This window comes from Periplaneta americana, chromosome 12 (assembly GCF_040183065.1).
Source record: "Periplaneta americana isolate PAMFEO1 chromosome 12, P.americana_PAMFEO1_priV1, whole genome shotgun sequence".
Classification (NCBI taxonomy): domain Eukaryota; kingdom Metazoa; phylum Arthropoda; class Insecta; order Blattodea; family Blattidae; genus Periplaneta; species Periplaneta americana.
Window position 1 is genome coordinate 135,723,423 of NC_091128.1, and position 23,910 is coordinate 135,747,332.

General features: G+C 34.7%; 1 protein-coding gene across 1 annotated transcript in view; it reads left to right on the forward strand.

The window, feature by feature from the left end:
- The first annotated feature begins 5,431 nt into the window (after nt 1-5,431).
- Nucleotides 5,432-23,910, forward strand: part of LOC138710917 (alpha-tocopherol transfer protein-like) — a 115,608-nt gene continuing 97,129 nt past the window's right edge. Inside the window, exon 1 of the mRNA XM_069842110.1 lies at nt 5,432-5,663. Within this exon, the coding sequence (XP_069698211.1) occupies nt 5,495-5,663 (169 nt within the window). The 5' untranslated portion in view covers nt 5,432-5,494. The remainder of the gene's footprint in view (nt 5,664-23,910) is intronic.

Here is a 23,910-nt window from a genome sequence, read left to right on the forward strand (position 1 = left end):
GAGTAGTACAGAATTATTTCAACATGAGTTACTAGTATGAAGGACGTAACTGGTAATTGGAATTAGGTGTAATAGTCTATAGTGCGATAATATGCACAAAAGAACTGAAGTCTGTATCGAAATGAGCGGCCACCATTTTCAAAAATGTGTTTAAATATCCATATTATGATTATTTTTCAATTTAACTTCATTCTCTATGTGCTGTAGACAGTATAATATACACTGCATAATGAATACGTCCGCATGGATAACTCAGTTCGTGAGTAAAAACACTTATTATTAATACAGTACTGTATTTTGATTAAACAAAAACATAATGGAAATTATCGAACTCAAAATCGCGATATTTCCTAGTTTACGTAAATGGATGAACTACTTTTCTTCCCTCCTATACCTAGTAAAGAGATTTGTTTGTGTTTCACTCTAGTATCATCGAACTACAGTCGTGGAAGGGGGTAGGAAACTGTGTTTCCGGTCTTCTAAAGATATAGCCAGATTATTAAAAATGTTAGTAAAAATAAAATGATGTCCCTGTACAAACCGACAAAAGAAATTATGCAGCAAATCAGACATCGCATCTTTTAGAAATTGTATGCATAGCGACTCTTTCTGCAGAGTCAAATTGAAATAATTGAACACAGGGACTACATCGTGGCAGGAGAGTAAATGAACTTCTGTCATGAGATAGTTAAATGTGTTTTGAAGTCTCTATAAAAGTTTAAATCGAAAATTGAAATAAACCAAATGATACTGGCACAAACGGGTACCGCTTGCTGACGCGTTGACGAACCTTAGAAAACGCTGATGTCAGCTTTAAAAACCGACACTTGGCAGACCTGAGAGTGTTAGATCTGCGGAGTAGATCTCACTACGAAATTGTTTAAACATGAATAGAACATGACTTTATCTTCTTTTCAAGGATTAGGCAACTTGCCCGTTTCGGTTTGACAGTTGTCTCAAGCGCTTCCTGGGTCGTCCTCGATCTCTTCTTCCCCTTGCATATAGTTTAAGGCTATTGTCTTCTATTCTTAATAAATATTCAGTCCATTTTCGTCTATTCTCCATTATTTTATCACCTACTGATTCAATGTTCAATTCTTCTCTTATTTCATTATTCCTTATTCTATCCAATCCTGTACAGCCTTTAATACTTCTTAGAAATCTCATTTCTGCTGATTGAATTTTAGTTATTTGTCTTTCAGTTGGCACCCAGATTTCTCTGCCATAAAACAATGTGGTTAATGCCATCACCTTATCATATTTCATTTTAGTCTCCTTCCTAATTTAATTTCTAAAATTTCGTTTTATGATCCCACATTTTGCTGGAAATTTACCAAATTTATATTCAATACCACTGTCATTTTTAAAACTTATTTCACAGCCAAGATAAACTTATCTAAAATGAGACACTTGTTTCAAAATTTCATTTTCTATTACAATCTTGAATCTAACCGCGTCTTTTCCTTTAAAGGCGATTAGCTTAGTTTTCTTAATTGAAATTTTAAAATTATAGGATTTATATAAAGAGCATTTGAGGAGCATAGTATCAAAGTTAGACAACTCCATTTTTTGCGATTTCGAGATATTGATTGTTTCTCATAGAATTTTGTGTGCTGAATGCGATTCTGGAACTGTTTAGGTTCAAAAACGGACAGAACAGAGCGAAAATAGCACTTAATTGTGCGCTTTATAATCAAAATGTAGACAACTCCACTGTGGCTTGCTTTCAAATTAGGACAGTTCCTTCAGCAGCCAATGAGAAGCCCACATTCGTACCACCTTTTCCCATTACGCATCGAGAATCCAACATGGCTGATTATTTATATAATCGGTTTGTGGATGAATAGGTACTGTTTTACGTAAATTTGCTTTGAAGCCGAGTTAGAAGAGACTTAGATTCAAAAGTAGACAATTTCACTTTAAATATGGCTTCATTTGGCTTCAGAAACAGACAACTCAATGACTTAGTTTCAGAGATGGACAACTCCACTTTTTAAACTTAAATTTCGATATATACATCTTGATTACACAACTTTTAACACTGTATCACTTCGGAATATGTATGATATGAACTTTCTTGTGTTAAATTTTAACGTACCTTGTTAACATGTTTCGACCTATTTTCGGTCATCTTCGGAACTGGTCGTTGTTGGTCTTGGCGCCTCTTGTTTCCTGTGTGGGTGCGTTCGTAGTGTAGAGTCAAAGAGTGTATGTGTTTTGAAATTGAGTTGTGTGTTGAGAATATCGTTGGGGTGTGTTTTCGTGTGTCTGTATATTTCATATTGTTCTAGTGTGTTGAGTTTCTGGCTTTTTGGTTGGATGTGTAGTATTTCCATGTCTGTGTTGATGTCTCTGTAGGTGTGGTTGGCATTTATGATGTGTTCTGCTTATGTGGAGGTGTTTTGTAATTTTGTTATGGCTATGATGTGTTCTTTGTAACGTGTTCGAAATGATCTGCCTGTCTGTCCTATGTAGAAGTTGTTGCAGGTGTTACATATGAGTTTGTATATGCCTGTTTGGTTGTATTTATTTGTTTGTGTTGTTTGTGTGTTGAGATGTTTTTGTAGAGTGTTATTTGTTCTGTATGCGATGTTGTAGTTTAATTTCTTGAATGAGGTTGCAATTTTATGTGTGTTTTTGTTTTCGTATGTTAGTGTGATGTATTTTTTGTGTTCTTGTGTTTGTGTTGTATTCTCCTGTTTTTTGTGGTTTTGTTTTGTCTTACGTATTATGTTGTCTATTATGTTGGGGTTGTATCCGTTAAATTTCGACCTGAATATTAATTTTAATCACTTTTTGAGACTGAAAAAAATATTTCTATGACCCATGAGAATGTTTAAAAATAAATGTACGAATAACGGTGACATTGGTTTCCATGGATCTAGTTTTTCGCCTCTCCTGTAAATAAAGCAAAAGTGAAGTTGTCCAACTTTGATACCAAGCTCCTCATTGATATAAATATCAGCTGATAATTTAATTCCTGGATCTAATAAATTATTCCTTTTCTTTAAAATGTCGTCAATATAATAAATTAAAAATACTTTTTAAAAATGAAAAGTTTGACGATAATATGGAAATCGTAAAAGTGCCCTGGCACCGCCCAGCCTCGAAAAATAGTACCCTTGCGTCACCAGGGCCCACCAGGGCTGAAATACACCGCTAAGTAGGGGAGAAGTTGGTACAGTAAGACAGGGAGAACAGTGAGATATTTTTTATTAGATGGTAAATTTTGATGTTGAGATGTTGGTAACAGTGGAGTTGTATGTTGCATGAGTAAACTAACAGTATTTTCATTCTCGATTTGATTCTGGTTATAAAGGTGAGTTATGAAAAAATAATTCGTAATTTTTCACTCTAGAAGTAAAATTTTGGCTTGTGTTTAATGAAGGTTATATTGGATATACAAATGAGATACAAATATGAATGTTTTGTTACCTAATACTATGGTATTTGAGATTATGTTTGGCAAAGTTTCGTCTTTCTTGTTTTAATTTTGAAGTGATGGCGTCATTTTTAAATGAACTATGCGTAAAGGGAACAGTGAGATATGCCATTGAAGGGTACACTGAGACATCTCACTGTCCCCATGTACCAATGATTTGCAAAAACAAACTGTAATTATATTACATTTACCAGTAACTAACATTAAAAATGGACATACTAGTAACCAGTTTAGGAACTGTAGCTTAAAATAATATACACATTACATTTTAATAGTTTCATAAATAAAAAGTTATTCACAAAATTTAAGAAAATGTTAAAAAATAATAAATAATTACATTAAATTCTTATAATTATAAGCTTTGTTATCAACAAAAATTCCTTACATTTTTTCGCAAAAGTTTGAAATGTCATGGAAAATTCACTTTTCCAAATGTTCCAGATGTTTCAATGGTTTCGAAGTCAGACATCAAAATGATTCTGAATAAGCCTACAGAACATGTCAAGATAAAGAGACAGCAAGTTTTTGTTTTCTTTTGAAATAAATGTAATCATTTCAATGTCCGTTAATAGACACTGTGGTGTCTCACTGTATTGTATTGTATTGTATTTATTAACATTCTATGGTATTCATACATGCTTACAGCTAGAATATGGAACAAGTCAAAAAACTTAATACTATTATAAAATCTTAATTTATAGTCACAGTCTAGATGAAATATATATAGACGAGAATTACAATATAGTCTACTAGTACAACATAAAGTTTTAGTATCAATTTCATGAAGTGTTACTGAATATCATGAATTCACCTACAGAATAGAAGGCGTGAGAAATTAGGTACTTCTTTAATTTGGCCCTAAATAATTTTATGTTTTGAGTTTCATTTTTTATATCAATAGGGAGGCTATTAAAAATTTTTACTGCCATATAACGCACTCCTTTTTGATAGCACGATAGACTTGCCGATGGAATATGAAAGTCATTTTTTGACGTGTATTTATGCTATGAACTGTTGAATTAGTTACAAAGTTTTCACGATTACATACGAGGAAGATTATTAATGAAAATATATACTGACAAGCCATGGGCATTATTTGTAGTTTTTTGAAAATAGCCCTACACGATTCCCTAGATTTGGCACCTATTATTGTTCTAATTACTCTTTTTTGTAATAGAAATATATTGTTACTATCTGTGGAATTTCCCCAGAATATTATTCCAAAACTCATTACCGAGTGGAAGTATGCAAAGTATATTGTTTTTAAGGTATTGATATTTACTATCTTTTACATAGATCTAATAGCAAAACAAGCTGAATTTAGTTTGGGGGTAATTTCTTTAATATGATTTTTCCAATTTAACACATTATCGATTTTTAAGCCAAGAAATTTGGTTGTTGTTGTTTCTAATAGAGATCTATTATTAATTATTGTGCTAGAAATTTGCGATGTTGAATTTGGACAGGACTTAAATTGAATTATGTTAGTTTTGTTACAATTTAATACTAATTTATTGACTGAGAACCAGTCACATATTTTAAAGAGAATTTCCTCTCTTGAGGATTGTACCCTCCTGAATGGCAACAGTGAGACATTTGCATTTTTTTGACAAACACGCATTGTATATTATGTCCTTTATCTATTAACATTTCTGTTTATGTATTATTATACTCCATGTTTTAATGTCTATTTCTATTGCACTTGATTTAAAAAATACTTGAATTATCACTTGCATATATGTCTTAATATTTTGTGTCTCACTGTACCCACTACTCCCCTACAACTATATCGATTGGAGTAGAAAAGTTTGTTTTGTTCTATAATTTGGTATATCGCCAGACTCCAGTCATGTACACGTCCACATGGCAATGTCTTGTGGCAAGCAGTTCGCGGTCATGTAAGCCGTGAGGTAACACGGACCACGTTCCATTCTCCGGTGACGTCACGTCACGGCACCACACACTGTGTAAGGTGAAGGTGTGGAGCGCGCCGGCCGAGTGCGTTGACTGGCAACAGTAGCCTAGCAGTGTGTCTGTGGTCGTCGAAGAAGGATGGCAGTGGACAAGCTTCCTCCGCCGAGTATCGCGATGGGAGAGTACCTGCTCAAGTTCGAGCAGGAGGAGCTGGGTCACGAGTTCGAGGAGCGGGCCCGCAAGGAGTTGCGGGAGACGCCTCAGATCGCCAGAGAAGCGCTGGCCGCCCTCAGGGACCTGTTACGAGGTGAGCGACTTCTCTAACTAATTGAATTCGAATACAATTATTGTAACTTCGAGACATGGTAAAACATATGAAGATGTTCGACGGAAATTTACCATAAACCTATACAATACCAGGCCTATTTCCAAATTATTTGCAGCTAAATGAAAAAAAGTCTTATTCTCTGCACTGAAATAATTCAGCTTAATTCAGCTAATGTCAAAATTAATCATTCTAATTGAAGAAAGTGCTCTGCTATAAACATAAAATATGAAGTAATACATTTGAATGTAATAATAATAATAATAATAATAATAATAATAATAATAATAATAATAATAATAAATGGTTTTTTAAACTGCCAGAGTTAAGGCCATTGGACATTTTCCAACACTCAACTAGGAGAAAAACTGCGATACAAAGAATATTACAAATATACCAAATGTAGTACACAATAATAATAATTTATTTATTTATTTTATTTATTTATTTATTTAGAATATTAACGTGCACAAACAACAGCACAAGGCCAATTACAGTTTAGCACAATATACAAAACAAAACAAAACAACAAATGATGATGAGAATGAATGATAATAATAATAATAATAATAATAATAATAATAATAATAAATGGTTTATTTAACCTGGCAGAGTTAAGGCCATAGGACATTTTCCAACACTCAACCAAAAGAAAAACAGCGATAAAAAGAATATTACAAATATAGTATTTTTATTTCGAATAAATTTTATTCAGCTTCCTCCAAGTGAAGGCTGCCTAGAAGACAAAGCTTACCATAAAATTGTTGTTATATTGAAAAAAAATAAAACAATGAAGAAGAAAAAGAATAAGAAATAGCACAATTAGAAATAATAATCGGAAAAGACTAAACAAAATATCATTAATTCCAGAAGAAACATAAAATTTCCTAGTATCTATTAGCTATTGAATGATCACAGTCGTCTATTTAGCACTGGTTGCAAGACCCAACTTAAGTGAGCAGATCGCCATAGCAAAGAACTCAATCTATATAACTGTAGAGATGGTTTCTTAGGATTTTTATAGATCCCTTCACTGCACACATAGATACTTCAGTGACGAGAGTTTGTCCTAGACCAAACTGCTTACAAAAATGCGCGAATCTTTTTGTGATGGTTCCTCTAGCCCCAATCAGTAATCCAATAACTTCGATCGACGTTAGATGATATTTTTCCTTATAATATGGTATAGTGGGGTCGTATATGACGCATTTTTCCTGATGTACCTGAGCAGGTTGATTTTCGTACATTTCCATTCTTACAGTTGGATCAATTATGAATCCGCTTGTTGATCTTGTCGGGATAGCGATGATGTCAATGCGCCTTGAAGACCCATTTGTGGACAAATCATGGACCTCCTCTTCTACTTGGTAGTTTTTTCCTCGTAGGGCCGATGCTAGGAGGGATCGAATCTTGTGGTGACGACTATTCCTCAGTAGTTCTCCATGAGGACAGGCTCCCAGAATGTGAGCAAGTGTTTCTTTCTCACTCCGACAATGTCAGCAGTGGGTTCCATTCTGAGACATACCTGGTAGAGCACGTACTGGACATACATTGGCAGTCATCTTAATAGCGTCCTTTCATTCGTCCATAATAATAGCCTAATAATAATAATAATAATAATAATAATAATAATAATAAATTGGATTATTTACCCTGTCGGAGTTAAGGCCATAGGACATTTTCCAACACTCAACCAGGAGAAAAACTGCGATACAAAGAATATTACAAATATACCAAATATAGTACACAATAATAATAATAATAATAATAATAATAATAATAATAATAATAATAATAATAATAATAATAATAACAACAACAATAAATGGATTATTTAACTTGTCAGAGTTAAGGCCATAGGACATTTTCCAACACTCAACCAAGAGAAAAACAGCGATACAAAGAATATTAGAAATATACTAAATATAGTACATAATAATAATAATAATAATAATAATAATAATAATAATAATAATAATAATAATAATAATAATAATAACAATAAATGAATTATTTAACCTGTCAGAGTTAAGGCCATAGGACATTTTCCAACACTCAACCAAGAGAAAAACAGCGGTACAAAGAATATTAGAAATATACCAATACAGTACACAATAATAATAATAATAATAATAATAATAATAATAATAATAATAATAATAATAATAACATGATTCAACATATACTAACACACATTCATTGGTCACACAAGCTAATCCAGCAATATTTAGTAGATCAGTATTGTCTGGAGGAAACGTAAAAATGACAATTCCTAATGAAGACCGAAAGATATTACTTACTAATAAAATAAAAAGCCTACAAGATTTTGTAGTCTCCCGATCACATCAGCAAGATCTCTTAGCAGGAAAATGTGATTCTGTCCTCTGCATTTTAAGGTAGTTCACGAAACATGCACAACTATACCAAGATGCTATGTCTGTTGTTGAAAAGCATGGACAATCTGATATTTTCCTAACTCTTGCCTACAACCCGCAATGATCTGAAATAGCTACTGCTTTACTCTCACATGAAAAATACAGTGATCGTCCTGACATTTTTACTTGCGTTTTCGCATTGAAGCTCAAGAACTTAAGATGGATAGGTTAAAGAAAACATATTTGACATAAAAAATATCATTCAGAGGAAGTATGTTTCATTACTATGGAAGCAAATAACTTTCAAAATGTCTGGTATTCTTCGTTGAAAATAAATCTGAAAAAAGTATTTATGTTTGAACTTCTAATGAACTTAGTTTGCAGCATTTGCTGCACAAGCCACTAGTATGACCATAATTCCAGCGGAAGAAAGTTCGAGTCTATTTAACACAAACTGTCCTTCGTTTTGTGTTTGCTCTGCTCTGTCATAAACGATATTTCTGAGTACGGTGAGATCATAATATGAGTCTGCTAATTGTGAAAACCTAGTGTTAGTTCAAGCTGTTGAAGTTTTCGCAGAAGTAAAGACGAAACGAATCAATGTCTTCAGTTCTTAAATGCAGAACAAGACAAAGCTTTTAAGAAACCCTGCAAGAGTAAAATTCATTTTTAGCTGCTTTCTTGCCGAATCACTATAAATAATGTGATAACGGTTGTTGTGAAAGCTCTAATTTAACCGATGAAGCAGACAAGCAAGTAGTAATGTTTACTGTACATTTCTCAACTGTCACATTGGATTTCCTCAGTTTTTACTTATTTTTTCTACAACAGCGCTAAATCTTGAAATGACTGACTGACTGACTAACTGACTGACGAATGTCACAACTCACGAGTATACCTTTAGTAAGGACTTCTTGTAATTACTCGCTCAATCAAATCTATCGTTACAAAAACTACGAAATTTATATTTTATAATATAGGCTACAATACGATTTTGTAGCATTCCGCTGTTTCACTTAATTGTATTAAGAATATTATAGTTATAGGTTAACAACAAACTGGCAAAACTCCGTTGTAGGAGGTTACTAAACCTTACCACTGTGCTGAAGGCGGAGTTTTCTCTCCAATAATCTGAACCATTGTCGCTACTGATTGACAAATCATCTGATGCATCAATGCTATCAGTAAGCGCTACTATTGGCTGACAATTAGGAAGGAGGAAGTAAATAGTATATTATGTCACTCTTTAAGATTGACGCATGCGCAGACCAACGGAGTTTTGTAAGTTGTTCTTCTATAGCATGTCATAACGTCGTTATTATTCATTACAAATCCCACTTGGCCTATACTCGATAAAAGTATTATTTGACGAATATTCCCTTGTAGAAACAAATTAAATATGAATTAATATTTGGTACATGTTCTGTGTTACTACTACAGTCCGGAAGTTAGGCAAATTGTATTTTTTATCAGGGTGAATATGTGAAAGATACGGGAACGGTAGATCAATTTTTATTTTGCTTTTTTGGCTATTTTAGTTCCCCTCGTCTTTTTTTATGGATTAATGCTTTATTTTGCCTTATTTGCTTTGTTATGGATATTTTCTGCTGCTTATACATACGAGGGTATGCTGAAAAGTAATGCCTCCTATTTTTTTTCGCTGTGAATATAGTTAAAAACATTAGTGATAGTGTATTGTATTCTGTGAACTTTCTGCTTTCAGTGACGCAAGTTTCGTATCTCTGCAGTAGAGAGCTCTTAGTTATAGCCTAAAACATGGCGGCGTGTATCAGCACTATGTCGGTGCGTCTGAAGCAGCGTGCTGTGATCTGGTTTTTAACAACAGAAAATGTGCCCCTGATAGACAGTCATCGGAGAGTGAAGGCTGTTTATCGTGATCAATGTGTTGACATCAGTACTGTGCGACTTGGTCTGTTCGTGCTCGTAATGAACCACAGCCTCACTTCTGTCTGTACTGTATCGTCAGAATTAAAGAGATGTCCTCTCAGGTGTTCTTTCAGTTTTGGGAACAGATGGCAATCTGATGGTGCCAGGTCAGGACTGTATGGCGATGTTACACGCTGCCATGTTTCAGACTATAACTCAGAGCTCTTTACTGGCAGAGATACGAAACTTGGATCACTGAAAGCAGAAAGTTCACTGAATGCAATGTACTATCACTAATTTATTCACAGCGACAAAAAAAAATAGGAGACATTATTTTTCAGGATACTCTCGTATTAAATCAGTCCAGAGAAAATAAAAATGTACGAATTCCAATGCATAAAAAGTATAAATAAGGACTTATTTAAATAATTTCGAGGGAAAAATTGTTCCGGGGCCGGGCATCGAACCCGGGACCTTTGGTTAAACGTACCAACACTCTACCCGGCCCCGGAACAATTTTTCCCTCGAAATTATTAAAATCAACTTTACAGGAAGTTATACCTGAAAGCTTGATTTGTATAATACACGTCACTGTTCGTTAACAGAAAGCCACAATTTAAGTCACACAGAGTTATTGTCAGTGACACAGTTCATCTGCCCTGGAAGGAATGCGGAGTTGGGGTAGTAGTTTCGCACTAGTAGTGGATGGAGTGGACGGAGAGAAAGTTAGAAATACAATGTAGCATGCATTATAAAAACATTGATTTTCCAATTCCGCGCCACGTTACTCTGGAGTACACTACACATGAAAGTTATATTGTTACGTCTTAACTTTGAATACATATTTACTCCAGCAATTCTATTAAGCAAACGTTCATCTTCGTCTTCCAAGTACAAATGAAGAGAGAGAAATGTTTTTTTTTTTTTGGAAAAAACAGAAAGGGGATTAAGCAGAGGGTATTCACACCAAAAGTACCGATAGCCAGCCGCTTGCTCCAAAGTTAGCCTCACACCCCTCTAAATAACACCCCTAACTTCCCCAAGGTTCAGGGCAGATGAACTGTGTCATCGACAGTAGTGTGCACTCAATGTTGGTTGCTTGACGGTTGTCAGCCCACTTTTAGTTCTGTGGATATAGAGGGAAAAATTGGATCGGTGTCTGGTAGAGTTCTCGGGTAGCTCAGTTGGTAGAGCGTTGGTACGTTTAACCAAAGGTCCCGGATTCGATGCCCGGCACCGGAACAATTTTTCCCTCGAAATTATTCAAATCAACTTTACAGGAAGTTATACCTGAAAGCTTGATTTGTATAATGCACGTCACTGTTCGTTAACAGAAAGCCACAATTTAAGTCACACAGAGTTAATATGCACTCAATGTTGGTTGCTTGACGGTTGTCAGCCCACTTTTAGTTCTGTGGATATAGAGGGAAAAATTGGATCGGTGTCTGGTAGAGTTCCCGGGTAGCTCAGTTGGTAGAGCGTTGGTACGTTTAACCAAAGGTCCCGGATTCGATGCCCGGCACCGGAACAATTTTTCCCTCGAAATTATTCAAATCAACTTTACAGGAAGTTATACCTGAAAGCTTGATTTGTATAAGGAATAATTTAATTTTTATTTTATATATAGAGTACTGCTAGACAAATTAAACGATATTTTCCCATTACCTCAGAATCTCACTCAACACAAATACATTTATGGTGGCATGACTAAAGGCTAGCCCTAAGCTGACCAACCGGTCGAGAGCGATGTTGTATCTGAAGAAGAAGCTGCTTCATTTCGCGAGGTGAAAGAACTCCTGTACTAACAAGAAATTATTAGCAGAGATCTCGCATTTATAGCAGCACATTATGGTGTAGAGGAAGCAAATACGAAGTTGGAGAAAAGAGGTGAGACACTGTTGTCATCTATGGTTTCTATCGGACATACTGTAGGTCATTACTGGAAGTACCAGGAGCCAAAGGATTGACTGTTAGTGAAAAGTGTAAACGTGTGATGAGTGCTAATGGAGATTGGAAAAAGTTTAAATACATTCGTGAAGTTCTGAATGGTGAAATGTCTATTGTTACCGATATGAATCTATCCACAACGGCATGTTTTAAGCATACCTGAATCACTTCCTCTCTGATATGTGGCTGGCTACAACAGTTGAGAACTTGAAAACACATTTTTGTTGTAACTAAGAAAAGTAAAAGTACTGGAATGTGATACAGAAGTGTATTAACTACCATATATTAAATTAATACTTTAATGAATTGTCTAGTTTCCTAATTTTAAATGCCCATTTTACTGCCTATTTCCTGAATTTTAAGTGCCTATTTCCTGAATTTTAAGTGCCTATTTCAGCCAAAATAAATGCGTGAACTTCCGGGCTCTACTTATGACATAGGGAAGACTTGAAAACAAGCGGACTGTCCTTAAAGATTATCCCAAAATACGCTAAAAATAAAAACGTGTGACTAAGTAATTTTATGTTTTTAACAAACAAAGTGTTAACGTGAACTTTAATCAATGAATTACGACGATAAAAAATTCATTCAGTAGCAGGTTTGCAGAACGTTTAATGCATTAAAATGATGACGTAAGTGCAATTAAAAGAAAAAGGTCTGGTATAATTTGAGTCTGAAGAAGCAATTCACTGGCAATATCTGAAGTTGAAAAATCACAGAAACTATTATCAATAATTTACATAAGAACATAACGTCATTAATTTGAAAAAAAGAAAAAAAGAGTCACTGAGCTAGTTTAAAATCTCTTGCGCAGAAGTTCACAGAGGAGTTTTTGAAGTGTAGGGACTCAATAACATCTCTCAAAATTTCGTAAACAAAAATATGTTGCGTGGCAACATAGGTAATATCTGTGTCATGATATCTGAACACACATCGCGTTGTCAGGCAACAGAATAATCTGCACCCACAGTTCACTACTGCAGTGGTTTGTAAACTTTATCGATTGTGATGCTGATATAGTGGTACTCAGTGGTGGAGTATCACAGTCAGTTCACAAAAACTATGTTGTATATTCATTCCTGGAAATGAAGTTCACATGCACGCACGCACGCACACACACATACATACATACATACATACATACATACATACATACATACATACATACATACATACATACATACATACATACATACACAGATTCAAGCTGAGGGACAACCCGTCGTGTGCGTGTGGAGCAGAGGAACAGACCGTCGACCACCTCCTTTTCGAGTGCCCGAAATTGGACGAAGAAAGACTAGCGTTCCAGCGGGAAATGTTAAGGAAAACTGGCAAGCGGACTTTCACAAAGCTTAAAATAATGCAAGAACATGCGCATACATTCACAAACTATGTCAATGTTATAAATTTAGACGAGTAAACGTAGGATAATTTAATCTAGGATAGATAAGCGTAGGCAATAGATATAATGAAAGACTCAAATTTTCACAACAGAATAACAGATCTACATACGCCTAGAGATGACAGAAACGAGACATAATGTGTTATATTGTAAACATACAGGTAGCAAGGCATGCAGTATTACCTTTATTGTAATGGGACATGCCGTTCAACTAATATTAAAAAAAATACATACATACATACATACATACATACATACATGCATGCATGCATACATACATACATACATACATAAGATCGTACCTTCACAGATTCAAGATTATTCCAACACCAACCTGCCCTTGCAGACTAAAAGAAGAACAGACAGTCAACCATACAATACTAAGATGTGCCACACTGAGAAAAGAAAGAGGAATTCTACGAGCTAGTATAATACGCACAGGCCAAACCTGGCCTCCACCTTTTGATCAGTTCACAACAACATACTGTACCTCAAAAGCTTCAGAAAATTTATAAAATCCATAGAATTTGGCAAAATGTAACAATAATTGAAATTAGAAATAATACTAACAATGATGGTAACCTAAAATAGAAGAAGTACAATTAGGCAACACTTGTATCTATAAGAATTTCAAGATCTCAATCAAAATTGTAAGTATCTTGTTCTCATGTCATAAATTATGTAACTAATTATTGTAATATTTTATGTAAAGCATGTAGTATTACTCCAATGTAATGGAGCATGCTGATATAAAAAAAATAAAAATACATATATATATGTGCGTACATACATACATACATACATACATACATACATACATACATACATACATACATACATACGTAAATTCATGATCCGAAATTTTAATATTGAGCAGATAAACGAAAATTTATGCTATAAAGTAATACAATTATTATTAGTAGTGCGGAGTATGCAATTGACTTAAAATGTTACCCATAATGTTATTAATTTTGTGTTTTATTTCAAAGAAACTTCCTAATTTTTTACATACGGGCTAATACAACAAGCTTGGCAGCAATAAAGTCTTAATGATTGTTGGTCAGATTTGGTCGGACTGAAGCTGTTCACCACACACCAGTAGCTGGTGACCGAAATGTTCGAAAGGCCTGATGTAAATAGCTTAAGTAGGTTACCTCCCATACAAAATGTTAATTATTGATAATATATTAATTATGATGGTCATCATTATTGCTTTATTATTATTATTATTATTATTATTATTATTATTATTATTATTATTATTGTTATTAATGAGAGATAATAAAATGGTACTCTCAAAATAAGTTGCTAGGTATGCTGTGAGTTTGTTTCATTTACTGTTCAGGGTAATGAAGCAATACATATTATGCTCAGCTGAAGAATCATGTGCTCAAATTCCACTGGAAATATAGTACTTTTCAGGTCTCTGAAGGCCTCAGTAGATCACACTGTTCCTTTTTCTTTATTTCGACAGCCAATAGAAAGGTTTAATTCTCACCACATTACTAAACAACCATTTATGTTGCCCATACCAGGATGCATTGAAAGCTTACGTTTAAAGATTAATTATCTTTCTGAAAAAATAAATTGTCATTGATGGCGTACGTCTGTCTTTATTTAAAACTTCCATTCTTTTAATATTATTTCTTCTCGAGAAAAAATACTCTAACAACGAATTAATTATGCCATAATTGTTGATCGCATCTCTTTCGGATCACACTCACGATTTCACTGTGAAGAACAGTAGTACAACACTCTCGCATAAATTATATACTGAGACGTAAGGGGAGAGGACAGTGTTGGCTCATGCTAGACAATGGGAATTTTTACGTTATTTATGGCTTATTTAGGAAGACGAGTCACCACTGATATTCTCACCCTATCTCACCTTTTATATCAATAAAAATAAGAACAATTTTATAGAAATCTTAATAATAGTAGTAGCAGTAGTAGTAATTTTTATTTATTTTAGTAGGTTATTTTACGACGCTATATCAACAGCTTAGGTTATTTAGCGTATGAATGAGATGAAGGTGGATAATGCCGGTGAAATGAGTCCGGGGTCCAGCACCGAAAGTTACCCAGCAAGTAGTAGTAATATTAGTAGTAGTAATAATAATAATACTAATAAATGATAATAATAATAATAGTAGTAGTAGTAATAATAATAATAATTTATTTTATTTATTTATTTAGAATATTAACGTGCAAAAACAACAGCACAAGGCCAATTACAGTTTAGCACAATACAAAACAGAACAAAACAAAACATAATGATGAGAATGAATGATAGAAAATGGCAATGAGATGAAATACAAACAATGTAATAGTCTACATCAATCATTGATCAAATAATAATTATAAAATTAGTACAATGAGATAATTGAAATAATGGATTAGTCTTCATTAATCAATTGACCAAATGCAACAAATAAAATGGACAAATGATTATAAAATTAGATCAGTGAGTTAAAAACTCAAAGATATACTACACATTAAATGGATCCAAGTTGAATCCATGCAAATTAGCATATTTAATGCATATGCAGACCGGAGAGAGAGATTTAGGATTCTTATTATAAAACAATTTATGAAATCTTAAACCATTAGCAGGAATACGAAGACTGATATTGCTTATGAAAGATTCACAATCAGTATCACCCTTAATGACTTTACAAAAAAATAAATAATCAAGATCCTGACGTCTGGTGAACAAACTACCGCAATTGAAATAATTGCATTTAATCTCATAGTTATAATCGGAATTTGGTAATAATAATAATAATAATAATAATAATAATAATAATAATAATAATAATAATAATAATAATAATAGTATTTTTCCGGCCCCGAGGTTCACTCAGCCTCCTATAAAATTGAGTACCGGGTCTTTCCCGGGGGTAAAAGGCGGTCAGAGCGTGGTGCCGACCACACCACCTCATTCTATAGTGCCGAGGTCATGGAAAGCATGGGGCTCTACCTCCATGCCCCCCAAGTGCCTTCATGGTATGTTACGGGGATACCTTTACCTTTACCTTTAATAGTATTTATCATATTAGGCCTTATATCTGAAGAACGTAAAAATTTTACTATTACTGAAGCTATGAAACATGTGGTTGAGGATTTTAATTGCGTTTGTATGAAAATATACAGTGATAACTAGGGCTAAGAATTGTATGCCGTTACATTGCGCTTCATACACTTCTGACTTTAGGTACCGGTACGTAATTGTGTTGGGGTGGGGGATTTCAGTGTGTTTCGTTCAGCAGTGAACTTTAGTTGATCGGTTACATTATGACCGAATACTGCCATTCGTAACAGGCAACATTCAACGTCTTGTATGACTTGAGGCTTTCCCGGCGTTTGATATGGAATAATTCTTCTCGGACTCTCAGCCAGGTGAGTTAGAGATTATCTTCCAAGCTTTCGACGGCTAGCTCTGCCATCTTCTTCAGGCTGAGAACCTGAGAAGAATTATTCCATTCAACGTCTTATAAAGAAGAATAATAGCAAGATGCCGAGGGCGAAATTTGTGACTTAATTTCAAATGAGGAAATTTGTAATAATGATAATAATATAGATGTTGAGATAAATAAGTCTTGTGTAAAATATTTCAAATATGTCCTCATTGTTTCTGCAGAAGTGGAACGAAGTTTCTCTGGCTATAAGGGTGTTTTTTCTAGCCACAGGCAATCATTCTCCTTTGAAAATTTGGAAATGTGGATTGTTATTCACTGCAACAATATATGAATTGAAAAAAAAAGTAATAAACTACCATATAAACATAGCGAAATAATAAGACTGATATTTTTCAATGTCATATTAGGTGTATTTTCTACAGACAGAAAATAACATGTAGTCAATGATATTGTGACGAAACTGAATACGAGTAGTTTGGAACACGAAACAGGAAAAAATGTAGCAAATAAGATGAAAAAAATACTGGATAAACATTATGGATATTTAGCTCTATGTAAAATTTGTGACAATTTCAAATGAGGAAATTTATAATAATGATACAGATTTTGAGATAGATAATGCTTGTGTGAAATATTTCAAATATGTTCTCATTGTTTCTGCAGAAGTGGAACGAAGTATTTCTATATGTAAGGCTGTGTTTCCTAGCAACAGGTAATCATTCTACTTTGAAAATTTGAAAATGTAGTTTGTAATTCACTGCAACAATATATGAAATGAAAAATTATGTAAAAGAAAAACGTAATACACCATCATATTAACATAGTGAAATAAAAATGCTGATACTTGTCAATGTCATATTAGGTGTATTTTCCATAGACGGAAAATTAAACGTCTTTAAAATAATGCAATTCTTCTTTAACAAAGAAAATAATGTACCGTATTTAAATTTTTCTTTAGCAGATAGTTGTGTTTCGAAGTCAAGAAGTGACTTTCAATCACCTAAATGCTGAGGTCTAACTTACCTTGATGATAAGCATGAGTTCAAACGAACGAAAGACACTGCGTTAACTCACCCCAACTCTGAGACGTACTCAGTCAGAGGCGCACGAAGCGCACGATTATCAGGCCTAGTGATAATCCTAGAAAATATGCCCCAAAACTATGTTATAATTTCCCTCGATGAATTGAAGTTGAACTCGACGGTACTTTCCCACGAATCTCTTGCATAGAAAGCTAAAAATCTTGACATTTTACTAACGCAACGTCGCAGTAATAAGTTAAAGCATTCAAAGTGATGTGGTATCACAATGCATAAGAAACACTGAGTATTTACGTAGAAAGATATTAAGGACAAGCAAAAGTCAAATTCTTGTACGTTATTAATAAAACATAGGGAAGACATTCTTCGAAAGACAACGAGATGCAAATGTAAATTTATATCACGTTCTTCAGACTGATCTCTCTTGGCAAATGTTTAGTAGTCACCACATTCGAAAAGCCTTCTTGTGTGCGTACCTAATGAGGACGCATGTGTTTGGATACGAGCATGACAGGGTTTCATAATCGTACTCTGTGCACTGAACAGATCAACTCCAGACAGCAACCCATTCATAGCTCCGTCGTTGACGGCTTCTCACCACAGACCGTGTTAAACTCCTAACAAATAATATTACTCTAAATCCAATCGAATCTCGCTGCCATTTTGACTTGGTCCAGTCGTAACTCAGTTAACAATAGCTTTTCCTCAAAATAAACCTGTTTGATTGCATCGGACATTCTATGTCAGACAGAACGGTTTTGTCTCGGACCGTTCGATGTCACGGTTATTACACATATTTTTATGAGACTGTAGCATAGGCTACTGCATCGGACATTCGTCTGATTGTAATCACCGTTACATCGAACGGTTCGAGACAAAACCGTCCTGTCCGAGACAGAATGTCCGATGCAGTATGTTGCAGCCTCATAAGAATGCGTCTAATCATCGTCACATCGAACAGTCTTAGACAAAACCGTCCTGTCCGAGACAGAATGTCCGATGCAGTATGTTGCAGCCTCATAAGAATGCGTCTAATCATCATCACATCGAACAGTCTTAGACAAAACCGTCCTGTCCGAGACAGAATGTCCGATGCAGTATGTTGTAGCCTCATAAGAATGCGTCTAATCATCGTCACATCGAACAGTCTTAGAAAAAATCGTCCTGTCCGAGACAGAATGTCCGATGCAGTATGTTGCAGCCTCATAAGAATGCGTTTAATCATCGTCACATCGAACAGTCTTAGACAAAACCGTCCTGTCCGAGACAGAATGTCCGATGCAGTATGTTGTAGCCTCATAAGAATGCGTCTAATCATCGTCACATCGAACAGTCTTAGAAAAAATCGTCCTGTCCGAGACAGAATGTCCGATGCAGTATGTTGTAGCCTCATAAGAATGCGTCTAATCATCGTCACATCGAACAGTCTCAGACAAAACCGTCCTGTCCGAGACAGAATGTCCGATGCAGTATGTTGTAGCCTCATAAGAATGCGTCTAATCTTCGTCACATCGAACAGTCTTAGACAAAACCGTCATGTCTGAGACAGAATGTCCGATGCAGTATATTGTAGCCTCATAAGAATGCGTTTAATCATCGTCACATCGAACAGTCTTAGACAAAACCGTCCTGTCCGAGACAGAATGTCCGATGTAATGTTGCAGCCTCCTAAGAATGCATCTAATCATCGTCACATCGAACAGTCTTAGACAAAACCGTCCTGTCCGAGACAGAATGTCCGATGCAGTATGTTGTAGCCTCATAAGAATGCGTCTAATCATAGTCACATCGAACAGTCTTAGACAAAACCGTCCTGTCCGAGACAGAATGTCCGATGCAGCATGCTGCCGGTCTAAGACTTTCGGCGAAAAAAAAAAGAGTGGTGCAGAATTTACCCAAATACTGTACAGTACTTGTGTTAGGCCTACTCTCATCCAGATAATTCCAACGTGTCTTTCTCAAGGTTATTGGGTTCAAACCCAATAAAGCAATGGAGTTTGAAGAATGATAAAATTCATCCTTCTACCTCTGGGATGGATCGCAATGTCTAAATTACAGATTGCTTGTGTTTTGTTTACATTGGCTACTTTTTTTTCCATTTGTCTTTATGGTTACGGTCAATGTATCCTTTTTGTGTACAACTACAGTAGAGCGTCTCGTTTAATAGTTTTGTTAATTCGGCCACAGAAGACGGTGATATTATGTTAGTCATACAGAGAATGAAATTCATGACCGTAAAAAATTCTGCTTGAAAGCAACATCATATAAGTAGCAAAATTTGAACTGTTATATTGAATTATTTCAACGTTACAATTGCTTGTTTGTTAAAATGTGTATATGATAACCTTATGCAATTTGTGTTCTTTTGTTTTGTTTGTTTTTGGAAAATATAATTTCAATTAATGCTCCGCCATAAATGTTGTAACTAAAACCTTGTGCATCCCTCGTTTTATCGTACGGCTCGTCCTCCCCCCCATACGTTACCTGCATTTTGTTTACGTTTTCACTGTGCCTAAACGAGACGCTATACTGTATAGCACTAGCATACATTTGTAAAATAGGGCTATCCCCCTTGGATGTACTATAATAATAATAATAATAATAATAATAATAATAATAATAATAATAATAATAATAATAATAATAATAATAATAATAATAATACGTCTGGGATGGTAGTAAGCTTTGGGTCTCGCATTGCGTGTCTAAGACACGCGAAAGAACTCTGTTTTTCTTAGGGGGTTCAGACAAAGTTTATCTCGCCCATGTTGAATTTCGACGTGTAATAATATACTACTACCGTATTTACTGGAATCTAATGCGCACCCCAATTTTTAAAGGCTTGAAATTAAAAAAAAAAAAAAAAAGTTTACTGACGAATGTGATGTGCAGCTGCAAAGCTACACTAAATTCTCTTGCAACCTGTCTGTTTCCAGGGTTTTCAGCATAAAATACAAGATTTCGTTTGAAACTTGCTTCATACGATACCCTTCGCTTTCTGTCTTCAATCTTCTGATCAAGTACAACTCACTTTGAAGTTTTTAGCGGTATTAATAACAATGTCTAGAAGAACACAGAAGCGCTCGAAGTAAGGAACATTGAGGAACGATGAGCAACGAGGTAACCCAAACAGAGCCGAAGCACATGCAGAACCTAAGCAGAAGGATAAGCAGCATTTTCGAGTTTGCATACGAATCTAGAGCGCCATCGATTCTAATGCGCACCCCGATTTTGGAGACTAAATTCAGCTGAAAAAGTGCGCATTAGATTCGAGTAAATTCGGTATGTCCTCCTGTGAATTACTATTATACCATTTTCAATAAGCTCATAGGTAATTATTAGAAAGAATTTTTAGAAAATTGAATTGGGAAACGAAGAAGTATAGAATTAATATATACGGAAAAGGGCTATTCAACCTACGCTCTGCTGACGTCACACTATTCCCAAAATAGAGTACAGAGTTGGAAACAATGCTTCAAGAGTCCTACCATTACAGGAAAGAAGCAGAATTCGGAATGAATCCGTCCAGGACAAAAATCATGACAACAGAAAAGAGACACATCATGATAGAAAATAAGGTTATAAATATGTCGATGAATACCGCTGTAGAGTAACGGTTAGCATACCTGACCGTGAAACGAACGGGTCCGGGTTCAAATCCTGGTTGGGACATGTTACCTGGTTGAAGTTTTTCCCCTGAGTTTTCCCTCAACCTATTAAGAACAAATGCTGGGTAACATTCGGCGCTGGACCCTGGACTCATTTTGTTGGCATTACCATCTTCATATCATTCAGAGCTAGATAACCACAGCAGTTGATAAAGCGTCGTAAAATGACCCACTAAAATACTTTTATCTGGGACAAATTGTATCGTTAATAAGGAATTCCGATATCGAGATAAAAAGAAGAGTTGGAGTGATTGTAGTTAGCCTACCATATTACCAATCCCAGAATCTAACTGTGGTAATTACACTACAAACTGTTTTGTCATTGTAGAATCAATGAGAAAGTCTTCACAATCAGATTCACAAACATACTTCATATTTCTCTCTTATACCGAATTTTGCACACCTCTACTCCCTCTTACTTATCTGTCCGATTCCACAGTCTTTCTCGGTATCATAACTTAAATACTCGGTCACAATATGATAACACGCTAGAAATACCACTCCACACATCATCTCTTTATTCTTCATCTTTCACTGTTGCTACTTCTCGTCACTGGAATTCTCTGCCGCCTGAAGTCAAAGGCTGCCGAACTTTAATTTCCTTTAAATGTAAATTAGAAAAATATCTTTATGATGAGTTACCAGACTTAACGCGTTGCAAATATTTAATGGAATGTGTTCCACTGTATTTATTTTTATTATTTTTTTTGTTTCTTATTTTTATTGTGTAATCATGTAAATCGTGTTTATTTATCACTTAACGCCAATATGTATCCCACTGTGTTGTTTTTTTATTATTAATCTATTTTTTGTGTAGGCCTACATTTTATTCAATTGTCGGTTTCTGGTTTAATTATGTAAATCCTACTTAATTGTAATCTAATACTAATATGTATACTAATGTGTTTATTTTTATTTTTACTGTGTACATTTTTTTTATTGAATTATCGGCTTCTGTTTTTATGTGATTCATATTTGATTCTAACAGCATTAATATGTATTCCACTATGTTTATTTTTATTTTATGAGGTAAATTTTTATGTAACTACCTCTTTTGATCTCATTATGTACTTAAATTGTATCACTATGTAATTACTTAATTCCGATCCAGTTTTATGTTCAACTATGTAAGCAAGTTTTAATCCTGGTTGAGTGTAAGAGAAGGCCTTACGGCCTTAACTCTGCCAGGTTAAATGAAGCCATTATTATTATTATTATTATTATTATTATTATTATTATTATTATTATTATTATTTACGAAATAGAGTCAGACATAATTATTTACACATAATCATATTCCTTACATTAAATATGGAATATTAATCACAAGGGTTTTTTTACATCGCTGATAAAGACCTACTTGCCTTACTCCACGTGCAGTCCTATGAAGCGAGACTATGCATGAAAGTAACTTCGGAGTTTCGCAATATCACATCGGTATGAATACTAAGATAAGCAACGAGAATTCTGCACGCTTTCTCTTTTACATGTTAGACAATTTATAGCATGTTATAATTTTAAATTATTAAGACAGCGCGTTTTCAATTTGAATTTTTGTATTTGGCCACCGGCGTAGTTCAGAAAACAGCGAGATGGAGTCGAGATCTAAACCTGCGTTGGGGCGTTGATTCGAATTCCGTTTGAGTTGGGTTGGGTTTTCTCCGAGGTTTTTCCAAAATACAAGGCGAATATACGGTAATCTCATGGCGAATTCTCAGGCTCATCTTGTCCGAGCCCGTATTTACCAATGGACAGAATTTAGGGGGCAGTATTTTTACCTGAAGGGCCTGAGAAATATTCCCAAAGTTTTCATGAGTGAGGAAAAAAGAAACACTTTAAAATCGATACTTAAAATTTTTATCGTGTAATAAATTATTTCTGAAAAAAAAATATAATGGTACGACATTCGTATAAACCCGAAACGAATAAAAGAACACTTTTGCTATAACAAAGAGCGATTAATTCATCTGTGAAACGTGTGGTGTCGTTATCATTCTCAAGGCAGCAATAAACATGGAGCATTCATTAAAACAGTCAGTGATATTTGTACGGAATTAGGCTAGAAATTAGCGACAATGACATTTAATATTATGAGAAAATAATGGAAAGGGACTGACAGACTAAAAGTTGCAGGCTGTGCACTTAGGGTTTAATGTAGGATACAAACAACTGTGAGTGAGCCAAATCGTTCTTACTCTTTATCAAACAGCACCGTGATCAGTCACTGTTGAACAATCGAAAGAAAGGACTGTTCGGAACAATGAATTATTCAGACAAATTTCAAAACTACCGGTAGGCTATGTTGAACAATCGAAAGAAAGGACTGTTCGGAACAATGAATCAGACAAATTTCAAAACTACCGGTATGTTGAGCAATCGAAAGAAACGACTGTTAGGGTATGTTGAACAATCGAAAGAAAGGACTGTTAGGAACAATAAATTAATCAGACAAATTTCAAAACTACAGGTTTGTTGAATAATCGAAAGAAAG